The 26,814-nt window shown below is 46.5% G+C and overlaps 1 protein-coding gene across 6 annotated transcripts in view; it reads left to right on the top strand.

The window, feature by feature from the left end:
* Positions 1–26,814, top strand: part of FRMD4B (FERM domain containing 4B) — an 892,718-nt gene that overhangs the window by 839,869 nt on the left and 26,035 nt on the right. For all 6 annotated transcript variants that reach the window (XM_069206591.1, XM_069206592.1, XM_069206594.1 and 3 more), the window contains 4 exons: positions 17,020–17,096; positions 20,717–20,855; positions 23,045–23,186; positions 26,602–26,735. In XM_069206591.1, coding sequence (XP_069062692.1) covers positions 17,020–17,096; positions 20,717–20,855; positions 23,045–23,186; positions 26,602–26,735 — 492 coding nt within the window. The remainder of the gene's footprint in view (positions 1–17,019; positions 17,097–20,716; positions 20,856–23,044; positions 23,187–26,601; positions 26,736–26,814) is intronic.

Below are 26,814 nucleotides of genomic sequence, written 5' to 3'. Positions count from 1 at the left end.
TGCAGAAGTCAAGTGGGGTGACAAAGGTGCCCCATATCCACAGCAAGGCTGGATGAGGACGCCGTGCAGGAACACTCCTAGGGCTTCTGGCTGCAAAGAATCCTTGGTGGTGCTGGTCCGCATGCTGTCGCTGCGAAGGTCTGCGCAAAAGGCAAAGGCCAGGGGAAGGGACACCTAAATACCCCCAGCCATCACAGCAGGCGGAAGTGAAGCGCTAGCAGTACAACTTCCAACTTCCTTGGGGTGGAAGTCCCGCATGGCCAGTGCATCGCAAGAATGGAGCAAAGGCCCAGGCCACAGTGGTCCTGGGTCTTAAACCTCCCCCCCCCCCAATGGGGGGATGGAGTTTAAGACCCAGGACCACTGGGGATGGAGGGGCGCTCTGACCAATTACCAAAGTGGCATACTGTTAAAAATAGGGTCTCTAGTTGGCAGTGTCTTGCACCCTGTCTAAGTAGGGAACCTCACTCTAGTCAGGGCAAGGGAGTCACACAGCTAAGATAACCCCTGCTCACCACATTGGTGGCTTAGCTCAAGAAGTTAAGCTTATCACAGAGGCAATGTGTAAACTATTTGTACACACACACACAGTAACGCAGTGAAAACACTACAAAGGAACTCTACACCAGTTTAGATAAATAGCCAATATATTTCTGAGTAAAATCAAGACCAAAAAAACAAAAATCCAACATACGCAAGTCAAGATATCACTTTCAAGCAAGTCTTAATCCATAAGAATCAATAGATGTATCTGCTTAGTACAAAGTACCTTTGATGCGTCAAAAACAAAGATGATGCAGGCCACAGGGGAGGGGAGGAGCCAGAAAAGCAAGGCGATGTGTCGGTTCCTTACTGTGCAGGTGAGACGATGCACCAGTTCCTTACTGAAAGAAGAGGTGATGTGTGCATTCTTTCCTCACGGGAAAGGCGATGCGTTGATTTTTGGGCACAGGCCTCGATTCTCTACTGCTGTACATGATCAATGAGAAAATGGCACCTAGGGTCGATGCATGGAAAATCCAGATGCGCTGTGTTGATGGGGCCGCGGTGACACAGGTGCAATGTTGATTCTGCAGCCACGAGACAGGTGCTGTATTGATTCTTCAGCCGCAGGGCAGGCGCTGCCTTGATTCTTCAGCTATGAGGTAGGTGCTGTGTCTATTCTTGCGGCACACAGATGCGTGGATTTTCTCCTTCAGATCACCAGCTTTCACTTCCAAGGGCCCAGGGACTGGATTTGGCACCACTTGACAAGTTAGTACTCTCAGCAGAAGAGTCCAGGCACTGCTAGATGAAGTCTTTGATGTCCCTGAGACTTCTTAACAGGAGCCAAGCTCAGTCCAAGCCCCTGGAGAACCTTGGAAAGCAGGATGTAGAAAGCCAAATCCACTCTTTTCACTCCCAGGACAGAAGCAGGAAGTAGCAGGCCAGCACAGCAAAGCTGTAGGAGGCAATCCCTCCTACAGCATCCAGCTCTCTTCTTCCTGGCAGAATGTCCTCAGTCCAGAAGTGTTCTAACTGTGGTGTCAGAGGTCCAGCACATATACCCATTTTTGTCTTTGAGGTAGGCAAACTTCGAAGAGGAGTATTTATAGTGCACAAGACCCTGCCTTTTCCTGCCCTGGCCCCAGACACACTCAAGGGGGTCAGAGACTGCTTCGAAGTCAGTCATAGCTCTATCCAGGTACAAGTATATATGCTCCTCCCACCATTCTAGCTCACAAAGACCCATCAGGAAATGCAGGGCACACATCAGCCTCCTTTGTGTGGCTGTCTAGAGTGAATTTACAAACAGCCCAACTGTCATCCTAACCCAGACGTGTATTCGGCAGACAGGCAGAGGCACAGAATGGTTAAGCAAGAAAATGCCCACTTTCTAAAAGTGGTATTTTCAATCTCACAGTTCAAAAACCAACTTCACCAAAAGATTTATTTTTACATTGCGAGTTCAGAGACCCCAAACTCCATATCATCTATTCTATATTATCTTCCCATTGTAATATTGTAATGCCGCATTTGTGCTACCCTGCCACTTGAAGATGTTTGAGATAGCTTTGCTGACCATCTGTTATTGGTTCTGATTTTGATATGCTTGAATGAGGGAAGGGCAATGTCATTTATTAGTGTTTAGCACAGGTTTTGTGTGTAATATAGTGCTAATAACATGTTACCTACTGCATCAAGCTTGCAGGATTGTACCTCTATAAATGGCATATTACTTATGTTGCTCCACTGCTTAATTGTCAGGCACTACATTTTTTTTCTTTTTTCACTAAGCACTCCTTGAGAGTGCATTTGTTATCCTGCTGTCCCTCATGTACTTCTACCCCCCCTCCACACTCAGTGTTGCTTTTTCTCACTCGCTTGCTTCTCACCTGCCCCCCTCTGGGTGTTCTGGCCCTCATATGCTTCCTCCCTCCCCACATTGCTTTTTCTTCCATGTGCTACTTCCCAAAGCTCCACTTTGCTCACACCTGTGTACTTATCTTTCCCATGTGCTCTACATTTCTCTCTATCGCCCATGTCTCCCCCAGCCCTCCATGTTGCTTCCACCTCCCTTCGCTCTGTGATGCTTCTCACCTACGCCCTCCATATTGTTTCTATCCACCCTCTGTGTTGCTTCTCTCCACCCATGCCCTCTGTGTTTCTTCTCCCCACCTGTTTGTTTAAAAAAACACTGATGCACTACTTTTTTTCATTCACTGCTCCAACTAATTCAACTAGGATTGATAAAGAAAAAAGTCCCCACATAATTTTCGAGGTATGCACATTCATGATCTAAATGCCTACAAAATGATGCAGTCAGTTGTGTCATAGACTTTCTTTTTCCTCTTTAATCATGCTGTGAAGCACCGGGAATGCTGTACAGCATCACTAGACACCATTTTCAAAGCCAGAAGGTCCTAAAGAACAGATCTATTTACTCTGTGAATGCTTGTTAAACATTGGGAGAATGAAAATCAAGTTGCATAGAAGGGGGGAAGACCTAACTTCACTGTCTAAGATCTCTGGCAAAGAGCCCCCTTGAGGGGCATTGCAGTGGTGGCCCAAAGAGAAGCTGCCCTACGATGAAACATGCCTTCCTTCTGGGTGTGTGGGGGCTATTACTTCTGCTCAGTCGGATCCCCGATCCAGTTGATTAGCCCCTTTCCCGACCTACAGCTTACCCCATCTCTGTTCTCCTTTCATGAGGAACAGCACACTTGTGATCTAAGTTATATTTAAGGAGCATGTGTGCAGGACCTACTAATTAGCTCCTTGTCCCTCCTTATTCCTTATGGCATACGGGTACTGTAGCAGGATAACTTATACTGTGCATGTAGATCAGGGAAGTAAGACCTCTAAGTGAAGGGGCACATCCAAACAGACCACCTAAGGGGGAGAACCAATGGCACACAAGTTATCCTGGCAGATATCAAGTCATGCCGAAAAAAGAAGAGCAAGAAATCCACAGGTACCAAAAACACCTGTAACAATACTGGAAAAACATAACAAAAGATGCTACAATATAGAAAGAAAACGTCAAAGTTTATTTCAAGATACCACTTTCCAGTACTCCATACCTGGAAAAAATTCCACATGTCACACCCACAATCCAGGATGGATAATGCCCTCCATCCCCAGTGCTAAAACCTAGTGGAAGGTGGCACAAGTACATAAACTCCACAGATTACCCAAAGGACTAATACATTAAGGTCAGCAAAAGCACCAGTCCGGACCTATAAAAGCAACCTTACAACAGATGTACAACTCGAGGATGTGCAATACGTGGTCACCCTTCCCATCCTGGTCCATTTTAGAATGAGGGATATTGATCACCAAGGACCCTGTCCCTGCCAGCCAATGAATGTCCCTTAACTGCAACAACCCCCTGTTACGTCCTTCTTGTTGCTGACCACCAATTTGCCCAGTCGGAAGGCCTCATAAAAGGCTAACATAAAAGCTGTTTTGAGAGAAAAACAAATTTGGCAACACTAAGCAACAGTATCAATGCACATTTCCTAATTTACCCAAGTATAAATGCTGTTAGGTAGTGCTCATAAACTAATGCCCATCGTTGCCCTGATGTGCTTTCCGTTTTTTTTTTTAAAAACGTAACAATAGAACCAAACAAAATGTACTAGCGGAGCACAACAATTTTTTTCTTTCTTTCTTTCTTCAAAAGTATTGATAATCAAAAAGTCAAATATGACTATATAATTAGTAAATTGTGATAGACTGTCCACAATCCATATACATTCATATATTATTGACCTCAAGCAATGTAGGTTCTCATAATAATATATAATGAAAATATTTATTTCAAAAATTGGTGACAATAATAAATAACATACAACACTAAACCCCTACAGTAGACAACCAATCAACATAAAAGACATAATGTAAATAGATACAATAAAAGTCCATAATCTAACACAGAAATAAACTATGAGTCAAAGGACCGGATGATATTTTGTCGAATCCACATGTAACATCAGCCGACACGTGTTTCGTCCACACATTGGACTTCTTCAAGGCTGATAAATCATAATTCAAAAATATTACATTAATAATTTAAAAATACAAAATCTGAAAAACAACTCCAAAGACTAAAGAAAGGATCACAGTTAGTCAACCTGCACCAATAAAAGCTGTTTTTAATAGGGCAGTCTTCCATGGGGATGTACAGATCCAATCCAGGACCCCCAAAAGCGAGCCTAACTTCCTTGTGTCTGTGGGGCGCCTAGTATCACTCTTGACCAGTTGTAGCCGTTGCCAACCCCTAATGGTCCTCCTTACTAGGAAAGATTTAGTTCCGTCATGCACCCCCTATAACTGGGCAAAAAAAGGAAATGGTAGCTGTGTGGCACCTAGCACATGTAACCGACCTCCCACTCTTCCCCAGGACTTCCAGAAAAGCCAAAAACAATGAAGCGTCTGCCCCCTCATAAGGCTTCTTCGTCTTTGGTGATAAACTGGCTGCCACAAGGCCTGATAGTCTTGGGCACCAGTCCGCCACAGATGTTTCGGGAAAGGCATTGGGCATTCCTCCACTTGTGGATGGTAGGACCTGAAAACCTGCATCTTAAAACGGGACAGGGCGTCAGCAGCATTATTCAAGACCCTGGGCACATGTTTTGCTCTAAAAATCACATTTAACTTGAGACACAGTAACACAATCATTTTCAAGAATCTTAGAATCATTTTACACCTAGCAGCCTGTTGATTTATGCACTAAACCACTGACATATTGTCCGACCAGAAAATAACCGACTGGTTGCAGAATCTATCGGGCCAGATTGACAATGACACCAGAATTGGGAATAGCTCTAGGAAACCAATGTTAGTCACTAGTATTGATTCCACCCGTTCTGTGGGCCACCTCTGTGCACACCAGGCCGAACCAAATATGGCACCAAAACCCTCACTGCCTGCTGCGTCCTTAAAGAGACCAAGCTCCTCACTGGACCTGGGTTGACTAGGCCACATGACTGCCCATTGAAGTCATGCAGGAACGATTCCCAAATGTTCATGTCCTGCTTAACCTCGCTGGAGAGCCTAAAGTGGTGGTGTTTGACCTTCAACCCTGATATGGCTTGCGCAATGGACTGAGAGAAAGGGCACCCCATGGTAATGATACGTAGCCCAAAATTGAGCTGCCCAACTAGGCACTGCAACTGATGGGAGAGTGACTTTTTTCGCCCTCACGCATGCTTGGAGTGCTTGAGAGAAGGAAAGTACTTTGTCTCTCGGAAGCCTGTACACCCCTGCAACAGAATCAAATTAAATTCCTAAAAATTCCATCATGGTGTGGGGACCTACTTTTTTGCCATGTGCCAGCGGAACCCGGAGCTCCCCCATCAGACTCTAAAAACTTTCAATGCACCCGCACACTGATCCGACCCAGAGGGACCAAGAATGTTGAAATCATCCAGGTAATGCAGAACCAACTGATGCTGTGCCTTGCATCTGAAACCCCACTCCAAGAAGATGCTACATTTTTCAAAATGGAAATAAGACACTGCACCTCCCATTGGCATGCACCTGTCAGAGTAGTACTTACCCTCAAACTGGAAGCTCAATAGATGGGAATCATCCTGGTGGACTGGTAGCAACCTAAAGGCAGATTCAATGTCTGATTTTGCCATCAGAGCCCCGGGCCCCAGCTCCCGCAGCATCTGAATTGCCTGATCCAAAGAAGCATACTTGTCTGGACAGAGGGCCCCATGAATAGCATCATTTACTGACTGGCCTTTCAGAGCCGACAGGTTATGGATCAATCTGTACTCTCCCGCTCCTTCTTAGGAACCACTGCTAAGGGAGAACAAACAAAGTCCCACAATGGAACTCCATCAAATGGACCTGCTACTCTCCCCAATTTTAGTTCCTTGAGAATCTTCACTGTAGCCACCATGCGGATAAACCTCAGGCTCTTACAATGGGGGGAGCCTGCATAGCCTTGCACTGGTATCCTGAAACCATACCTAAAACCCTCATACAAAACGCACACGGCTTCCTGGTTGAAGTATAAGTTAAGCCAAGGGACCATAGCCAATAACTGAAGAGGGGAGTGGGCCTTGCTGAAAACCGAGTCACAAATCACAGTTCCTGCTGAACCATTGCTCTTGTTTCTTGCTACCCTTATCTCGCGATTTCTTGAAGCAGGTAAATTCAGGGTGGGATGCCTGACTGCAGAAAGAACAGCAGTGTTTAAAATGACAGGTTCCCAAAGGACGGGCGCATGTTCTCCTGTTGAAATCCCAGCAGGCCCCTCTCCTTGCATTACTCCTCCCGGATGAACTTGAGGCAGTCCCCAAGCTTGACCAAAAGGGCTGTCTCCCACTCCCTTGTGGCCGGTTCTTGTACCGCAGCCACCTGATTATATCAATCTGTTCCCAACCCAAGTTAGGCTTATTAGCCTTGATCCTTCTAAACTCCTTGTCATAGTCCTTCCAAGCAGTACCACCATACTCATCGTGAGCACCCACAATCCTATTCTGATAACAGGTTAGCTGAGCTCCCTGATCAGTGAAGCGCTCCGCAATAATGGCTTGGTAAATTGAGAAGGCCCTCACCCAGTTGGTCAATGACTCGTCCACCTTCCTCTTCTGAGGCCAGTGCCCACACTTCCTTGAGTGAGCACACTCTTTATAATGTTTAACCTCATCCTTATCTGAGTTGTCAACCAATATATTAAAAATGTCAATGTAAGCACCTTTCCAAATCTTTTTCTTAAACTCCATTGGCACATGCAGCCCTAGGCGTTTTTGTGCAGAACAAATATCACCAAGATCCAAGAGGGGGGGGGGGGGAAGGGGGGGGGTGGCCCGTACCTGAATTTGCTGTTGTCTGAAAAGAAGAGAATGTCACAGAAGTGCTTGCCTCCGCTGATGCCTTGGCCAGTTGTTGAGCAGCCACCACTGGCACTGATGCAGTCTGACTCCCGGCTGTGCAGGGTAACATGGATGAATTGGCCTCTTTCAGCCTCTTGTTACTCACTTTCCCAAACGCACACCCTTGAGATTCTTGGCTACCTTTTGAGGTGTTAAGATGGGAAACCAAGAGCCAAGCCCTCTTCATAACATCCTTCTCCCCTTTCCCCGCCAGGTGACCTCCAACCAAGGATGGGAACAGCATTCTCCCCTCAGACAACCACAGTAGTATGGATTCCAGGTGTCCTACCACATCCTGTTGCCCGCCTCCTCCCGCCCCCATTATTGGCCACACATATGGTCACAACAGGTGGCCACTCGCAACTGGCAACACAACACTCTCGGTTGCTTTCTGAATATGGACCTGGCTGGCTCCAACCACAGCATGCGCCATACAACCGGAGGGAGGAGCCCACACCACGGGCACCAGCCTCTGAACTTTGGGGGGGCAAAAGCACAGTCAAACTATCTGAGATAACCCCTGAACCACTCGCCTCCTGTACTGGGATGGCCTGGCCCGCTCCGTCTGCTCAGGTTTGGCCCCCTGCCTTTCCTTTGGCCCCCAACTTTTTTCTGGATGGGGGAAATGGCTCCCGAGGAGGCACCCCCCGCCCACCTCGGTCTCTCTACCCAATCATTGAGCACCGTATCTGAGACAGAAGCCTGAGACCTTAGTGACACTATGGCCTGGTCCATAGCGTCCATCCGAAGCATCAATGATTCAAGCAATGCCTACGTGCGAAGCATTTTGCACCTCTGTGTCCACTAGCTGCCATGGCATAAGAAAACCAGGATAAAAAACACAAGAACACCAGATCGAACCAAGTCAATCCCTACTCCCACGAGCCCTAACAAAATCCACACAAGCTAACCTAGGGAACAGTTGAAAACAACCACACCTCAGGCAAGGGTAACAATATCCAGATGAAAAAGAAAAAAAACACCACCAAGCAGCCCTGTGCTGGAAGGAAGGATCCAACCAGTATGGCCAGGATTAGCCAAGTATAGAAATACTCTGAGTGCCCAAGTTATGAGTGTCAGCGGAACCCCTCTTTCACCCATGTGACCTGTGCAGGACTCTCACCTGCAGCCCCAGGTCCCCCACTGGAGTCGCCACCAAGATTGACTCGGGTCGGGTGAGCATTACTCTAAACCGAACGGCTCCCAGTGAGACGTGCGCTGACCTGCTTGTAAAATTCGGGCCAGATATGCAGAATTTGCGAGTGAAGCGTTCTGCCCAGTGCTTCCTCGTAGATCAGATCTGCAAAACAAAAGGAGAGAAAAGGGAAGTTTCCACACCAACGGAGCGCGCTATCATCCACGTGGCTGGCGAGCAGGAGCAATAGAACTGCTTGATCACTACTACCCACTTTTAAAGGGGGAGAGATCCCGGCGTCATTAAACCGTGCAGCCTGGAAGCACTTAAGTGCTTCCGGGGTGCATCACCCTTGCTGCCAATCTCTGAAGACCTAATGGAGGGGGTCGGGCGTGACGCTCCCCCTTCCCCCACCGTCTCGCCAGTTCCTGGCATGCCACCATATTTGGGGCCCTCCCGATGGATGGATGGATCTGTTTGTGGTCGTTCCCCTCCATTCTTGTGTTTGTTCCATCCAGTAGCACTTGGTGTTGTATCCTTCACTGTATAATTCCTGTAATTTTGGAAATTTTGCAGTGTGCTTCTGACATGAATTTATGCTATTTTGCACTGTTCACCATAAACATTTACAGCGAATGGTTCAATTAGCAGTCATTTTCTGCAAATAAATTACCACAAATGCACAGGAACAACAGCTGTGGTTCGTGATGCTATTGTTTAAATGCATCCTTGTGTTTAAAAGTGATGTATGGTTGTTTTTGGCACTAAAATATAGCTTGAAATGACAGATTTGCATTTTACATAACTATGCCTAATTGTCTTAATTATGCAAACACAGATAACACAAATTTCAGACACCAAGAATCTTGCTGTGTGCGTTCTCATGCCAGTGGCAAAAAGCATCAGCAAAGAGCTGGGCTTTTTCAGCCCAAAACATATTAGCTTGGCCAATGCTTGTTTATAAAGGTCTGCCCCATGCTTCTCTCTTGGTGCCGAATTTGATCTACTTGAAGCTAGGTGATGAATACCTCGATTTTGGTGACTGCAACAAGCTCCCCGCCCTGTCTTCATATTTCCAAGGCTGCTGCTGTGTGGGTATGTTTTTCGGCAGCTGTTGTGTGTGCTCTGGGTTGTATTTCTGCACCCCCTCACCTTCAGCTGTTCCATTCTGTGGATCACTCTGTTCTACTTCCTTTTGACATCAGATTATGCAAGGCACCAGGTGAAAAGTGAGAGCACGCCAGGCCTTAGAAATCAAGTGCACAAATTAGCTTCAGTGTTTCTGTACAGTGTATTCATAATAAAAACATTGTTCTTTATTGAAGAGGTGGAACACGCTGTCACTGATCCCCTTTCTAGTTATGAGACATGTAGGGGGCTTAGCTGTCAATAATACAGCAGGTGCAGTGGTACAGGGACCCGGGGGAGCGAGGAATACACTGCACCACAGTTATAGATGTGCCTTTAATACCAAACCAGGGGGTGTGGGCCAGTACCTTTGCCCACATTGGGCCCTATGGCACCCTTGCCACACCACTGCAGTGGAAATATTGGTTGCGCGATCAGCTCCTAATCATGGACCACCTCCACCACAGGCAGACAGCAGTGTGTGGAAGAGTGGACGCCTCCTGAAAGCACTCCCCAATCCCTTTTTTTCGCTCTCTATCTCTCTCTTCCCCTTGCTACCGTCTCCCTTGCTACTTTCTTCATTCATGTTTGTTCAGCCTTTGACTTTGATTCTTGTTTTGCCACTGATTCTGCCCGCCTCTGCTGGTTTAACGCTGCCATTCTCTCACTTCTGCTCATGTATGCTGCTTTCTCTGTCTCTTCTTTCAACATTTTCTGCTCATTTTTGCCACTTTGTATTCTCTCACTTTATGCTCATTTCTACTGCTCTCTCTATCTTCACTCACTCGTTCTGCTTCCTTGTAGAGTTTCTGTATCTCCTTTCTTTTATTGTTTGCTCATTTGTGCTGTTTCTGTATCTCCTTTTTCACTAATTTTTGGCCATTTATGTCATTTCTGTATCACTTCTTTTACTAATTTTCCGCTCATGTGAGTTGTTTTCTTGTTCTGCCACTTTCAATCTCCCTGTTTTTCTCTCTGTGACTGTTGTTTTTCTGCTGTATTTTTCACCAGTTTTGGATCCATTTCTGGTGTTGGAACCTTCCCCATCCTCCCACCTCCTTCTTGGACCCTTCTCCCGTTTTTTCCCTAGAGCCACCTGCCCCTACGTGCTTCTTACCTGTTTCCCACTTCCCGCGCCACCTTCTACACCACTGTGCACTTCCCCACTACACTCCGCTTAGTACCCTCACAAACCACCATTACTAAGCACCAACTTGGCCAACACCATTGCAGGCTTCTTGCCCCTCTCATCCTCAACTCCAGCGCTTTCATCTTCCTCAGGGACCTAATTTCCACCTGGAAGACCTCACTCACCCAGACTCCAAAGGCTGTCTCCAACAGCAATTGACACATGCAGCAAGGTCTTCCATCCTATCCTCATCTGCTGCCTACACAAGACTGGAATCAAAGGACTCGTGCTCTGATGGATTTTCTGCATCCTGACTGTCAGGACTCAGATAGTAAGCCTGGCTGCCTAATCCTGGGATTTCCACAATCTCATCTGTGGAGTACTGCAAGGAAGTTACTCAGCCTGACCCTCTTCAGTGCAAACATGATCCCTCTGGCCTGCGTCATCCTCACCTACAACATCAACATTCTTTCCTATGCTGACGGTACTCAATGCATACTATTCCTGTCTGACAAGACTTCCTACACCTGGGACAAGTTAATTGCCTGCATGACCAAAGTCATTGATTGAATGAAGACCAATTTCGCAAACGCAGCACCCACAAGACAGAAGTTGTGATCTTCAGGAAGAACACATCACTGTCGGATTCCTCCTGATGACTGGCTGAACTTGGACCCATCCCCATCACCTATGCCAAAAACCTCAGGATTGTCATTGTCAGTTGTCTCGACATGACCGCCTAAGTCAACACAGTGCTTCCTGCTTCCACGTGCTGACGAGGCAGAGGAGAACCTTCAAATGGCTCCCAAACCAGCAAAACCGTCACCTACACCCTCATCACTAGCAAGCTGGACTATGGGAACACCCTATATGCTAAGAGCTCCCCAGACAGCAAACCATTCAGAATTTGGTACCCAGACTCACTCTCAACCTTCCACGCAGTACCCACATTGCACCACACCTCAAGGAGCTCCACTGACTCCCTACACAAAGGGTGCACAGTTCAAATTCCTCACTCACAACTTCAAAGCATTACACAACACTGGCCCAGCCTACATCAGTGGACACATCTCCTTTCACAAATCAGCCAAACACAGCCACTCAACAGGACTCCTACTTGCACACATCACTCATAAACGCAGAGCCAGATATAGCAATAGGGCCTTCTCCCACATCACTCCTAAAACAACTCCTACTACACATCAGAGCCTCGCCCTCACTCCTTGAGTTCCGCGAGGCTACAGCCACACCTGCTCAGTGCCAAGATACCCTTTCAGGTGATAGTGCGCTTTACAAATATACATAACAAATTCCTACTTGAAATTTTGAAAAGCCACAACCAGTAAGTTTTTTTTATTTTTTTCAAAATGAGGCGAGGTCATCTGGATTAGGCTGAAGTTCCCCCGATTCAGTACAAAACGTATGACGTGCCTCTCAGTATTCAATCAAAAAATATATGTTGTCGAACTGCCTTCCTGCCTCCAGTTGCAAAGGCACTTGGTTGGAACCCTCCCTTTAGTTCCACACGTACATGGAGTCCTGCCTCTGCAAGTCGAAACATACATGGCGAAGCAAAGGTCCCCCAAGCAGCAACTCAAAACACACCTCAGGCTATGCTCAGACAGCCCATAGGCTCTGCCTCTGTGAGATACAACGACAGCGAGGCACCGTATTATCCAAAATATAGAACTATGGTGTGCCCCTCCGCACAAAGAGTGCCAGGGAAGGTTCCTGTCATGACACGTGTCCTGACCTCTTATTATTCCGGACATACTTGGTGCCCTGTTGGCCATGCCTTGCGGGTGAACATATCAATGCTGTCATGTCATGCTTCATCCAGTTCAAAACATATTCCGTTACTCCCCCGCCTCCATATCGAATTACAGATAGTGGCCAGCTCACTCCACTGCCCAGGTTAGACCATACTTAATGCCCTTCCAGCTCAGTGCGTGTCCTTTCTACTCCACCCTGCTCAAATTGGAAACCTGAAGTACCCTGTGCCTTCTAGGCGTTCACTGTAAATTATACCTGGGGCATTTCCCCTCAAGTTGAAAACATGTCGAGTGCTCTTTAACACCCAGTTCACGCCTTTGCTGGTGCCCAGTACCCCCAGTTAAACCATGATTTGGTGTCCTGTCCCCCGCCCTTCGTTTAAAAACAAATCTGTGACCTTCTGCCCTCTACCCTCCGATTTCAGCCATGCCTGGTGCCAGCCCCCCTTCTATTCAAAACAAGTATGCAAGCTGCTCCCTGCTATAGTATTCAGACCATACCCTGGTGCCCTGCCCGTCTGATTCAAACCATATATGCGTGGTGACCTCTGCCACCCTGTTGAGACCTCAGCTGGTGTACCAGCAACCTTGCCTTTTCTCTCCCTGCACCCCCATTTTAAGACATGCCTGTGGCCTGCAGCTTGCTACCCTCCTTTTCAAACTATGGCTGGTGCCCTGTCCCCTCCAAAGCAGGCCCTCTACCATCCTATCAAAATAGTCTGTTGTATGCCATCCCAGCTGCCCGCTGCCACCATTTCGTCTGTACGTGGTCCCACGCCAGCGCCTGGTAGTGGACCTGCCTGACTGCCAGCCCACGGGGATCTCTGAAGTGTCCACATTGTGGGCCAGCTCCTCTGTTACTTGTAAATTATTGATAGGCGCTGCACGGAGGCCTCGCTGCGCCGAGGCAGTGTGCTGAAGGTGAGGGCACGGTTGGTGTAAGGTTACACTTCCCGTGTAACCGGTTCGCCCTCATTTGTGGAGATGTCTCAGCGGGGTGGAGCAGAGACCGCTCTGCCTGCAGCCGGGAGCTCACTTCAGTGACGTGCAAGTGGCTGCAGGCGAGCCCAGCGCTCTCGCGAACTCACCCCTGATCCGTGACACATCCCGGGAGAGGGCAGCCTTATCTCCGAGGAGGGGGCGAGGGCGGGGCCAGGCAGGGGTGCAGCCCGTGATGTCAGCCCGTGTCAGCAGGGGGCGGGCAGCGCTGCGAGGCCGCGCTGCACCCAGGTGTCTGCTGCTAAACCAGTCTGAGGGGAGGCTCGAAGCGCCGGAGATACCCGGGGCGCGCGCTGCTTTTATTTGACTTCACCTCTCGCAACTTATTTTTACGGGTTTTTAAGGAATGGAGGCGGACGCCCGCCGGACCCGTGTAAAGAGGTAAGAGGGAGATGGCATCACCGTGGGAGGCTAGAGGGAGATGGCACAATTGCGGCTGTGACAGGCAGGCGTGGAGTGAGTGTCAACGTGTGAAAGCGCTGCTGCAAAAGTGCAGAGCACTCACAGCAGACCATTCCCTTTGTGCTGTATTTTTATTTGGAGCCACTTACTGACATCGCGCCGTGAAGTTTATGTTCTAGGCGTGTTTTCGAGGGGTGTTATTAGCCCTGCATGCACCGACTATGCCGACTTGCTTGGGTGCTCCGAATCATTTAGCACAGCCGCGTGCTGTAAACTGTGATTAACACAGCAGTTGTGTGATGGTGCACACCCGAATAAATGTTTTATTTCCCCTTTTGCGTAACACACTCCGTGAAATACCTCTCGGCGATGTGTGCATTAGAACATATTTGCATTCAGGGTTAGATTGCTCCCAGGACCATAGGCACTTCCAGGCAGTGTGACTTGACCAGGGGGCCACCGGGAATTAAGCAGGCCTGCGTACTTAGAGGTGTCCCTACACACAAATCTGTCCTGCACAAAACATGCCAAATCCGTTTTCGCCATTTTGCTGCCTGTGCACCATGGGATGGGGCAAACAGTTTTTGCTCCTGTGGTAAAGATGTGATTTTTGTCTACTTCTTACTGTGCCACCATCAAAAATAGCGTGACACTGGTTTCCTTCTTGTTCTCTATTCGTGTGAATTTGCTCCGTCCTGTATGTCACACGCTAGTGGATTGGCACTTTTTTTTTGTACCAGTGCAAAGTTTCAGTGATATAGTGTGTAGTATGTAGCTCTCCGATACGCGCTATCATCGCATTTTCCACAGCAACATCCGCTGCAAATCACATAGTTGAATTTGCAAGACGGGGTTACAGAGCCTCGGCCCCTTTGAGTTAAGCGGAGCAGTGTGGGGAGACAATCGCTTCTCTAGCCCCATGCACGCACCTCACTGTTTATTCACAAGGCACCTCTCTCACCGCGTCAGTCGAGTCTTAAAGCGCAGGATGGCGTTCACTATCATACCGTGCAGCACTGTGTTACCCGCACCATTGAAGAATCTGTCAGAGGAGTGATGTTTATGATTTGCAGTGAGCAGTGGGACGTAGGGCCCCTGTTTCTCAGGTCTCTCGACTGTACAGAGTAACATCGGTACAGAAGTAACTGGGGCGCCCCGAGAGTGCACTTACCTAACTGCTCGCCGGGGGGCAGCAATGCTCTGGTGTAGGAGACGGTGCATGCAGATGGAAGTTAGTAAGGTCTCTTTTGCGCTTTGCATGGCTCACTATGTGTCTGCCTAGGATCAGTTTGGCAACCAAAAGTATGTTTTAATCTAGTGTGTTATGTTACTTTCGGCGCATTTGTGTAGCGCATTTCCATAATTTCTGTGGTCACGAAGCGCTTTCAGAATCTGGGCGCCTTTTATGATTCTCGTCGCCTGGTGTCAAGGTGGTCTGTTGACCTTGTATTTTGTTGTGATTTTACCGTTTAGAGATGAGTCTTATCGGATAGCAGCTGGAAGGATGGAGCAGGCTGACATGGCCTGGCTCCTTTATGGATCTCCGTGGAGCACTGTGTCCACACATTGTGGTTTATTTCATTCTGATGCAGTGCACAGTTGTCCATTGCTCAGCCTCGTGGGGGTTGTTTCCAGGCATGATTTTACCCCTACGATAGCCTTGGAGCAAATATAGATGTACATTGTTTTTTACTTCTTCTGAATGGTTGACTGATAAGAGGAAATAGACGTGGAGCGAGAGGGCGGGGGTGCAGAGTTCCTCTTAGGACGCTGCTGTCCACGGGGTCAAAAGCCAGGGTCGTCGAATACAGAGGCTACCGAGTATTGATTACACCCAGACCTCTTTCTGACACCACCTACATTTCCTGCATCTGCGTGTTTCTCAACACGTCCCTTTCAACCCTGCTTTCTCCCTTTTGTCACTCTTTCCCGAGCCCCGCACCTTCCCGTTTGAATCTCTTTCCTGCCTTTGTCATTCTTGTTTTGGATCAAAATCTTATGCTGAAAAATAAGACAGAAGTCCCAAAAACAAGTGCTGGTGCCCAGCCTATGCTCACACCGGCTGAAATTAAGCACTGAGCGTCACTTCAATGGAGGTTCAATTAAGTTGGCTTACACGTATCCTAATATCGGCCTTGTGTGAAGTGCAGGTATCCATGGTCAGCACCTCATTGACTCTAGCCAATCCTCTTCAGCACATTGCAGGTTAACGTGATCCTAGGTTGCTCCCATGTTGGAACTTAGGCTCCAAGAACTAGCCATTTTTTTTATTTTTTATTTTTTTTAGAGAAGCAGTTGCAAGTATAGAGCTTGTGATTTGACATGTGAAACTGATACGTCTTTAGGTGGAAATTTCAGCAAACGCATGCTCAATTATCTGTTCTCCAGTCAAGGCCTCACCACCATCTCTAGGCCCTGCCCCACTCTCTGCACTTTCAGTCACAACACTCCCTGACACCCCATGTGTCACGTCTTGGGTCTGATCATTTTCTTGGTTTTGGCCTCATCCTCCAGTCATAAGGCCAAGAATACTGTTATCACCCCTTTAAGCTATGTAATTGGCCATTTCCCCTCCGATTCATTATGGGAACTCCAGCCCCTCTACTGCGTTCTGCCTGCTTCAAGAGAACTTTCCAAAGGTGCAAATAAATCCTTCATCCTCTTCCCACCTCTCAAATCTCACCGCGGCCCCCACAAACGATCTCTATCAGACAAAGTACATAATCTCTTGAAAGAGTAGTAAGTAACTGATGGGTTGTCATGGACTACCTCCCTATTCACCCACCCTTCCACACCCCAGCTTTCAATACTGGACGAAGTCCTAAATGCTGCTTCTCATTTAGCCTTGAGAAGAAAAAAAAACTTTTAAAAAAAAGTCATTGTACGGGGTGCCAAGGTGTCACTAGAAAACCCTTAAAGAACAGAATGCAAACTCTTTGTCATTGTGCGTCTCGGGTTGGTGAGCCCACAGTGTCTGCTTGACAGAGACAACATCAAATGCTTGAATGTGAGAGTAGTGTGATGTAGAAATTCAGTATGTAGCACGATTGTAACAGAAATACTTTCTCTATCACCTCACAGCTATTTCAGTGGAAGCAGCTGGAGAATTTGTACTTCAGAGAAAAGAAATTTGCTGTAGAAGTCCACGATCAACACAGGTGAGACATATTTGGCTGCAGCTGGACGTGTTCCCTGTCGCATCCATTGATGCTCATTTGCACCACCTGAGCCACTGCCTTTTGTTTAAAACTCACATACGAAGCTGTTTCTTTATTTCATATAGAATCTATTCTGAGCACTGCAAGATCTGCCACTTATATTCAGCGATTCAGCATAAATTATACTTTCTTTTTATAACAATAATATGTATTCTTTATTGATCAACTACTTTAAGGTTTCTTTCACAGTAGGAAGGCCATAGCCAACGTAATTACATAAACCCTCTACAGACCCACTGTGCTTTCAAAACCTTCCAATGGTTCCCAAGCCTTAAGCTTTTTTGCGTACCACACTTTTGATTGATTTCATCACCCAAACCTCCAGCACAGAGACAGCCTCAGCGAACTGCCTTGAAGACAGACACATTATGGATCCCAGACACTTTGCATTCTGCCGCGTCATAGAACCAAACGTTTAGTCTTAGTGGGCAAGCATGAGAACCTGACCCAAGGTGATGCAATGGTGCTATTTATACTAGCCCTTTCCTACCTCTCTGTTGCATTTAGCACATAATTGTGGTATTTTAAAGCACAAACTTAGCCGAAAGGCAGCAGAGGTGGCCTGTTAACTGCACTGTGATATAGTGTCATTTAAAGAGGTGTGTCTTCAGCTGTTTGCTACATTGGGGCAGGACTGAGACAGTAAGTGCTTGAAATAGAATTTAAAGGGTACTCTCTGTGTTGTTTGCTGTGGAGAAGCACCAGTGTTTTTCCATTAAAACTATTATAAAAGTGTTCAGAAGTGCAGGTGCTTTCTTTTTTCAAGTTAGAAAAATGCCTGTACGCAGTGCCTGATAGTACCTGCCTTTAGAAAGCGCTAACAGTCCTGTGATAGATATTGGGATGTTGTTCCAGTATAAAGGGGTGCACAGATGAAGGTCAGTTTCTCTTACCTAATTGACAGATTAGGAACTGCCACAATTGCTCCAGAATATACCTGGGACTTTATTTCCTTTAACTGAGTCCAGCAAATTAAAAATAGCCCAATTTCCCCTGGCACATGCTTATCAGCTGTGGATTGCCACAAAGCTCGACACAGTCACCAATCCTTCCATGTTCTCCCTTCTGGGTCATCGCAGACACCGATGTGTCTAACTTCTGTACCAAAGTTAGGAAACTAACATTGACGTTTCTGTACCAACAAGGATTTATTTCTTATCTCTAAGAAACTCATTTCCAGTCAATATGTATTGAGCAAGAGAGCACAAACTTCAAGGGAGTACACAAAGAAGCCCACAAAGCACACCCCCTTCTCCTTCATCAACTAATCGTCACCCTTGTCCTCACACCAAAATAATCTGGCAATATACAGGGCAATAACCTTTATGAAGTCTAACTAGATCAGAACAGTGACACAAAGTGGTGTCCACTAACTCTCCAATGATACCTCCATGCAGCCATATTCAGAACCTTTGTAAACTAAAGCTTGCTGATGCTCTCACACTCTTCACTGGCCTCCCCAGTTGCCATCTTGATATTGTTCAGAAAGTTTAATACGCAGCTGCCACCTGCAAGTGTAAATGTCTTTGCAGAATAAGGATGGCTGCCCATCACCTCAGTGCTATCCTAACAGGTAACTGATGGAGAGTACATCTTCCTTGAATTCATTTAATGTTGCATGCCATATCCCAGCAGCGTCTTGTGAACTTACAGAACCCCGCACCTCCTTCTCAATAGTAAGTGTCTGGGTGGGTGGGATATCGCGCAGTCACTTGGCGGCGACAATGTGTCGCTCCGCTCCGGATGTCGCAAGGGCCCTTCGAAAAGGGGGAGCACTGGTTGAGGCCTTCCCTAGATAGCCGTGCCCTCCCAACATGGGGAACAGAAGTGACGGCTCAATCAAGTCTGAGTCTTCCTGTCCCCATCCTGCGACTCGCAAGATGAGGGCCAAGAAGTCCCATGTGTGCTGCACACAGCCTCCCCTACCTCGGGCCACAGGGTCGCAAGAGCAGAAGAGGAGCAAGGATCCACAAGGGTCCTAGCATTGCTAGGGGTGCGCTCTCCATAGGTAGTGGTTGAAACCTATCATAATCTGAACTAAATAGTCAGTGATAGATGGACCAGAACAGTCAGGGGTGCAATATTCTTTGGTAGGAAACAAGTCAACGTGGTGTGAGCTAGTGTGGTGTTGCCAGATGTTCCTTTTATCAGCAATCCATAGTGCTCCCTCACAAAGTGGACCATGCGATTTTTAAGAAGCAAGCTTTTCCATTAAATTGTGCTCATCACTCGTGGTGATAATTACATTTGGAATCTAAAAATAAAGACAGCTTTTCTGGTATATGAAAAGGCACAATTTCGAAATGGTTCCTTCTTCCAAATAATTTATTTAAAGACAGGATGTAGATTAGTTTCAAGCCTGTCTTCGTCTCCCATTTTATGGCAAAGGCCACTGGAGTAATGCGGCAATGGAGGACTAAATTTGCAGCAAGAAAAGGTAAACTGTATGATCTAATGTGGATGATTTTTGTTGTGGTATTGTGTCGGTATTTTGTCATTTTAACACACATTAATCAGCGATGGTGGATTATGTGACAAGTGTGGTAAATCCATAAATATGTACAAAATACTGTAGCTGCAGAATTGCATAGTTCAAGTGGCTGCAGTTCGCATTCTGTTTTTTGTTGTTTTCTACATTTACACGTTGTTTTTGTATATTTGTTTTCTGATCTAAGCAATCAGTCTCATCGGTACTTTAATGGTAAATGTAATGGAAATTTCTTGCCAGATGGCTCAGCGATTTAAGCACTCACCACTAAAGTTCGTATGATCTTTAGGTCTAAACAAAATCAAAACAGCCTGTTATCCTTCAGACATAGGTACATTGAGTACCATTACCTTGGTTAATACTAACATCTTGTATTTACACTGCCCTGGAAATGGCAAAAACTGAAACATTGATTGTTCTGTAAAAGCAGGGTTTTATTATTAATCTATGCAGTTGAACATGTTTACTTCCCTGTTGGTTTCTAAATCTCATGTTAGTAACAAAGAAGGCATCAGACCTGAGAAACTTGAAATCATCGGGACCTGGTGAAACATTAGAGCGTGATGCCCCCAGGATTGTAGTGGATTCAATGCAAAGCTGGCATCTTAACTTTCACAAGACTGCACAGCGATAACAAAGTGTCAAGTGTGCCTGTTGTGTGTGGCAGGCTGCCCTTGTAATGCAGGGACCGAACTATTCAGTGTGCTGCAAGCGCGCCGATGTGGATGTGAAGATCTAGAATAACTCTCATTTAAAGGAGTATTAATGTTTTGTGAGATTGAAGTTATTTCCAGAGATACTGATTATGCAGTGTACGCGCCTCCCTCCATCTAGGTGCTGCGTGCAGTCCAGACGCCCGCTGGGCAGGACACTGTCCAAAGTCGATGCCTTTGGTGTTAGTGTGTGGTTTGTGCCAGGAGGTACTCTGCAGGCCTCAGTTTTTGTACACAACACCGCTGATCCTCTGAGTGTGGCGCCTGCCTCCAAACACATTTGCACACGAGGAAGCTTGTGCGGCTTGAGTGAGTTGTGAGTGAGCCTCTCCTGACCCTGACCTCTGCTTCCCCTCCAGGATCTCGGCGTCCAGGAGAACCTTCGGGCAGAGCGGGCTGGTGGTGCAGACCTGGTATGCCAGCAACTCCCTGATCAAAACCATCTGGGTGATGGCCATCAGCCAACACCAGTTCTACCTGGACAGGAAGCAGAGCAAGGTGAGCTGCCCGAGACGTCTGCCTGGGCCACGGGGAATCTGAGCCCTAGTGCGTGGCAAAGCGCTGTTCACTAGTTCGAAGTACACCTCTTGCACAGATAAAGGAAATGATGCGGCACAGCAGTGTTCACTAGTTCTAAGTACACCTCTTGCACAGATAAAGGAAATGATGCGTCACAGCAGTGTTTACTAGTTCTAGATATACCTCTTGCACAGATAAAGGAAATGATGCGGCACAGCAGTGTTCACTAGTTCTAGGTATACCTCTTGCACAGATAAAGGAAATTAAGCGGCAGAGCACTGTTTAATTGTTCTAAGTATACCTTTTGCACAGATAACGGACGTAATGCCACAGAGCACTGTTTATTAGTTATAGCTATACCTCTTGCACAGAAAAGGGAGTGATGCGGCAGAGCACTGTTCACCAGTTCTAGGTATACCTCTTGCCCAGATAAAGGAAGTAACGCGGCAGAGCACTGCTCGCTAGTTCTAAGCATACCTCTTGAACAGATAAGGGAAGTGATGTGGCAAAGCGCTGTTTACAAGTTCTAGATATACCTCTTGCACAGATAAAGGAAAGGATGCGGCAGAGCACTGCTCACTAGTTCTAGATATACCTCTTGCACAGATAAAGGAAAGGATGCGGCAGAGCACTGCTCACTAGTTCTAGGTATACCTCTTGTACAGATAAATGGAGAGATGCGCAGAGCACTGTTCACTATTTCTAGGTATGTCTCTTGCACAGATAATGGAAGTGATGCCCCAGAGCACTGTTCACTAGTTCTAGGCATACCTGTCTCACAGATAAAGGAAGTAATGCTGCAGAGCACTGTTCACTAGTTCTAGGTATACCTCTTGCACAGATAAAGTAATGCGGCAGAGCACTGTTCACTAGTTCTAGTTATACCTCTTGCACAGATAAAGGAAGTAATGCGGTAGAGCACTGTTCACTAGTTCTAGGTATACCTCTTGCACAGATAAAGTAATGCGGCAGTGCACTGTTTACTAGTTTTAGGTATACCTCTTGCACAGATAAAGTAATGCGGCAGAGCACTGTTCACTAGTTCTAGGTATACCTCTTGCACAGATAAAGTAATGCGGCAGAGCACTGCTCACTAGTTCTAGGTATACCTCTTGCACAGATAAAGTAATGCGGCAGAGCACTGTTCACTAGTTCTAGGTATACATCTTGCACAGATAAAGGAAGTGATGCAGTAGAGCACTGTTCACTAGTTCTAGGTATACCTCTTGCTCACATAAAGGAAGTGATGTGGCAGAGCACTGCTCACTATTTCTATGTATACCTGTTGCACAAACAAAGGAAGTGACGCGCAGGGCTGTGTGGGTATGGGTGGGGGGTCAATATTGACAGTGTAGCATCTATTCTACATGCACTCACATGTGAATACTCTTCATATTCAAGTGTACTTGGCATTCCTCGAGGAGAGGCAGTGTAGCTAAAGGGACCCTCCTTTGATATAAAAAGAACACGATTGTCTCACTTTTCTGACAAACTGTCTAGTATTGTACCCCGCCTCCGAGGGTTGTACTAGTCATTAAAGGCCCTCTACTGGAGGTATGGGACCGAGCCACAGGCAGAAGGGCTATGAATACCCGCGGGTCGGACCTATATCTCTCATCTGGGCCTTTAACAGCCGTTATAGCCCTTCTCAACAGTCTGTAATTCTGTATTTTGGCATCTTTTGCTGGATAGCCCGCCAGTGCAAAAGACCAGACAGTGAAAACCAAACAAATTTTGCACAAGCCAACCATCTATCTCAGTTAAAGAAGAGACCCCTTCCGGAGTAGCTATTTTCTTTGTATATTTCTCACCTTGGGTTCTGCTTTCTCCATTCGGAGACGGCATCTGAAGGTAAGTCATGTCACTGACTACATTAAAGCCCCTTTGCGCCCCAGTTCTGCCCACCAAGTGTTGCCTTGTATGAAACAGAAGCGTGAACACACCACTGCCGAGCCCATGTGTCGCCCACGTTTAGACAGAATCAAGCGCCCTGGGGCCCCATGGTTCACTGATGGTCCCTGACCTGGCTCAGGCACGCACACAATTAGAGCCGAATTTAAAGATGCGAGGGCGCTGAATGCCTTTGAAGCCGCAGCGCGAGATGTCACGCTGTGTGACCTCTGGGCCCGGCAGACAGAGACTAACGGGGCTGTGCTTTTTCCCTGCAGGCGAAGATTCCCTCGGCTAGAAGTCTGGACGATATTGCGATGGAGCTGAGTGAGACAGGCACCCCGAGGGGGTCCAAGCTGGTGACCCTGGAGCTGAAGAACCCCCTCATTATGGCCAGCAACGGCAGCTTAATCTCTTCAGGTATCTTTCATTGAGCAGACGAGACGATTGGGCCGGGCCTGCGGAGTTATGTTATTTTGGAAAATGTGTAAAGCGCCCATTTGTCCTAAGATACAGAGTTACAGAGCTATTCAGAGTTGAAGAAGACAAACCTCGCCGGGGAGGGGGGGGAGGGGGGTGTTGTCATTAGAGATCACGTGGAAACAAAGTACGAAAGGAAGCAAAAGCCAACAAATATGTAAATATGCGAAGTTTGGAAACTCCGATATGAAAAAAGTGCACGTATATCCTCCAGTGCAGATGAATCTAGAGAACCTTTGTGTATGCAGCCCTGGTACCGTCCTTTCAGTTCAGTGGTCCACCCAGTTTCACCTTCTCAGCAGAGGACAAAAACGGAAGGGCCTCTAAACAGTCGTTCACGGCTATTATAATGTTCCTTTTCCGGCGAAGTCGGCAGAGGTGTGCTTGATTAACGCCCACTGGCATATCCGCAAGCCATTATTTATAAATTTTAGGGTTTAAATAACTCTCTGTTTAACACTAATCACAGCTACGCTCTGCTTTACCACAACCTTCCTGAGGCATTGCACCGCCTCATTAATAATGGTTGTAGAGGAATTAGCCTTTAACGCAGCGCACACTACAACCAGAATTGTCTCTCAGCGCTTTAAAAATGGGTGTGATTTAGAGCGACTGTAACCTTTAATTTAACATAAAGTATGCATTGTCATCGCACCCCCCCCCCGCCTTTCCATGTGCCCCGGGTTAGGGCTGAACAACCCCTAATAAGAAGAGGGCTGTACTGCTCTCACCGGGGTGTCCCAAGCCCTCCGGCAGAGCTGTTGACGGAATGTGTATTGAATGAGATACATGTGTTCAGTGCTTTCGCACCACAGGCTCCAGAGATCCCCCCCAGGCTCACGTGCAGCCTCCAGTGGGTCTCCGTCCTCACTGTCGCTGCAGGAGCCAGCGAGGCCAGGAGGCTGGCGCGGCAGTGTGCGTGCACGGTGCTCTGTGGCCCTGAGATAGGCCCCCCTAGTACGGCTGCTATACAACCCCACCTCACGAGGTCCTAGTTCCATCCCAGAATGTTCCTTTTACAGCCCCGTCTTTTATACCTGATAGCTCAAGGGGTTGCGCTGAACCGGTTACAAGCTGCAGAACCCAGTGACCTGATATGGGGGTGGGTGGGGCGCTCAGGCTGGATAAGGCACATCCCGCTTACACAAGCCATATTGTAGCATAGCATCTCCGTGTTTCACGTTTCCTCCAGTGTGCAAACACACACTACTCCTTACTTAGGCATTATTTTTTAGAAAAAATGCGATATTTATCGCTTTCTTTGCCGGACTCCACTTCTCTCTCACAGTCTGTGATGTGAAAAAGGAGCAAATTGTATTGTAACCGAAAGTGGCAAAAGCAACGGAGACTGCGCGCTTTGTAAGAAAACACCCTTTTATATAAAGTTACAGTCTACGGACAAATTATTAACTGAGAGAGAAAAAACACCTTCACACAAAATATCTTTAAAATGCACAACGTCTGGGAAAAAGTGGCAGTATTTTCATTTTTGGCTAGTCCCGTTCACTGTGTTTATAGGAATCGGCAGAATTTCTGCCACGATTCATTTACAACACAACACTTTTTTATCTGTATGTTTATTTAACTCGATTGCTCTATTTTTGTTGATGGTTGGGGGGGGGGGGGGGGGCTGGGATGTTATATTGCATAGGCCTTTGGTAAGCCGTAAAATAGCAGCGGCATAGTTCCCAGGCTCACGACATTGTATAATATGCAACATATACCTTCGAGGTTCAGCTGTGCTGCCGCTCTCCTTTATCCTTCCGATGTCGACAAAATAATCCTAATTGTGTTGTGCAATAGAGACCCTTATGGCAAAGGCTGCATAAGCAAGTGTTGCAAACATATAACTATAGTGAAGAATGACCATTTTGTTGTAGTTACTTTTTGCTTCATACTTCATTACCAAAACAAAACGTTTGATATCTGCATTAAAAAAAGACTATTTAAAAAATGTAATCTATTTTACATAAATCATGTGCTGCCTTAGCAATATTTGCACGGTATAACGGTACAGTACTCTGGTTTCACAACAAACCATGAAGAAGCCATATTTGCACACTGCCCTCCTGCCTGGTCTGAGGCGACTTCCATAAATCTCACACCCATTTTTCTGATCTATTGATGCAGCATTAATAGTTGGAATCATTGTAGCCACCAGAGGCAGACAGCAATGGGCCCGGGCATTTATCTTGACTGAGGCAATGTAAAATATGAGCCTTCACCCCACTACATCAGCCTTTTTAGTCTTCGATCTTTGTAGAAAACCAATTTAGATTCCAAAGCAGACTCGCACTTGCGTTTATCATTGATCCACTCTTTTCTGGCCTTGTTTCCAGTAGATACTGCATGCTCTGCTGAGCAACACCACTTCACATGCAGGAATTAAAACTGCATTTTCAGTGTCATATTTAGGTATTCTCTTACAGAACATTATGTTTTCAACAAGAGCCTTCCCTACAAATTCATTCCTTGAATAACTGACTTGCTTTCCTGGGATGCATTATAAACAGTGCCCCACTCACAAAAGTGCCAGGCACACACACACACACACATAAGTTGTTCTGTGTGCAAGGTGTTCCTGTGACTGGTGCAAAGTGAAACAGGTGAAAAGGGCTAAAGTCTTTGATACTATAGCAACTTGCTAGTGTCACATGTGGCACATGCCCCAGGATGTTGTTGGTCGAAACATTGTGTTTCCATTTTTATGTATAACCTGTTATTTCCTACACCTGTGAGTGCTGTACATACTTAATAAGAGTACACAGTTTGAGGCATGAGCTGATACATGAATCTAGTAATTGTAGGACACCGTAAGGGAAGCATAGGACACAAGCTACAGCAATCCTCTGTCTACATTTTCATGACTTTCAAGTTGAAAAATACCTTTTAAAACATCAGCACCATATTAAAGACATCCTGAACATATCAAAGCATTATCAACAGAAAAGTTCTTATATTCCCTAAGCCAGTTTGGCATACATGAGTTATTAGCGTAAATAATTTGCTCCTTTTTGGTGAATCCATAAAGTTAAATGCAGACTTTGCTTCTTCGTGCGAGATGTTGCCTGTCCTTCTCCTCCGCCATTTCCTGGTTACTCCAGTTTTGAGAAATGGAATGATTAGAATCTTTGTTCCCATGTCCACCTGCCTTGTTGAGTCAAGCCATATTTTCACTAATGCTCTTACGCATTTGTATAAAAACACGCAACCAAAGCTTTCATTTTGTAATTCAAGCACATTTACAAAAATCTCATTTTTCTGTCCTTAAGTCAAGTGCATAATGCTTCTTTGTAACCTGGGCTTAAAGTATTTGTGTAAAACTCTTGGACTGACAACAACAATCTGTGTGCAGGTTCTCAAGATTCCGAAACCAGCGAAGAACAAAGGAAAGAGAAAATTCTGGAGCTGAAGAAGAAGGAGAAGGCACTGCAGGAGGCCTTACTGCAGAAGGTGGAGGAGCTAAAGAAGCTATGTTTGCGTGAAGCGGTGAGAATTGTGTTCCCATGTTTCAGGCTCAGTGTCCCTCCATGCTCCCATTGTAGGCAGTAACTCAGTGAATGCTTTT

This window comes from Pleurodeles waltl, chromosome 9, assembly GCF_031143425.1.
Source record: "Pleurodeles waltl isolate 20211129_DDA chromosome 9, aPleWal1.hap1.20221129, whole genome shotgun sequence".
NCBI classification, from domain to species: domain Eukaryota; kingdom Metazoa; phylum Chordata; class Amphibia; order Caudata; family Salamandridae; genus Pleurodeles; species Pleurodeles waltl.
This window is presented reverse-complemented; position numbering and strand designations above follow the sequence as displayed.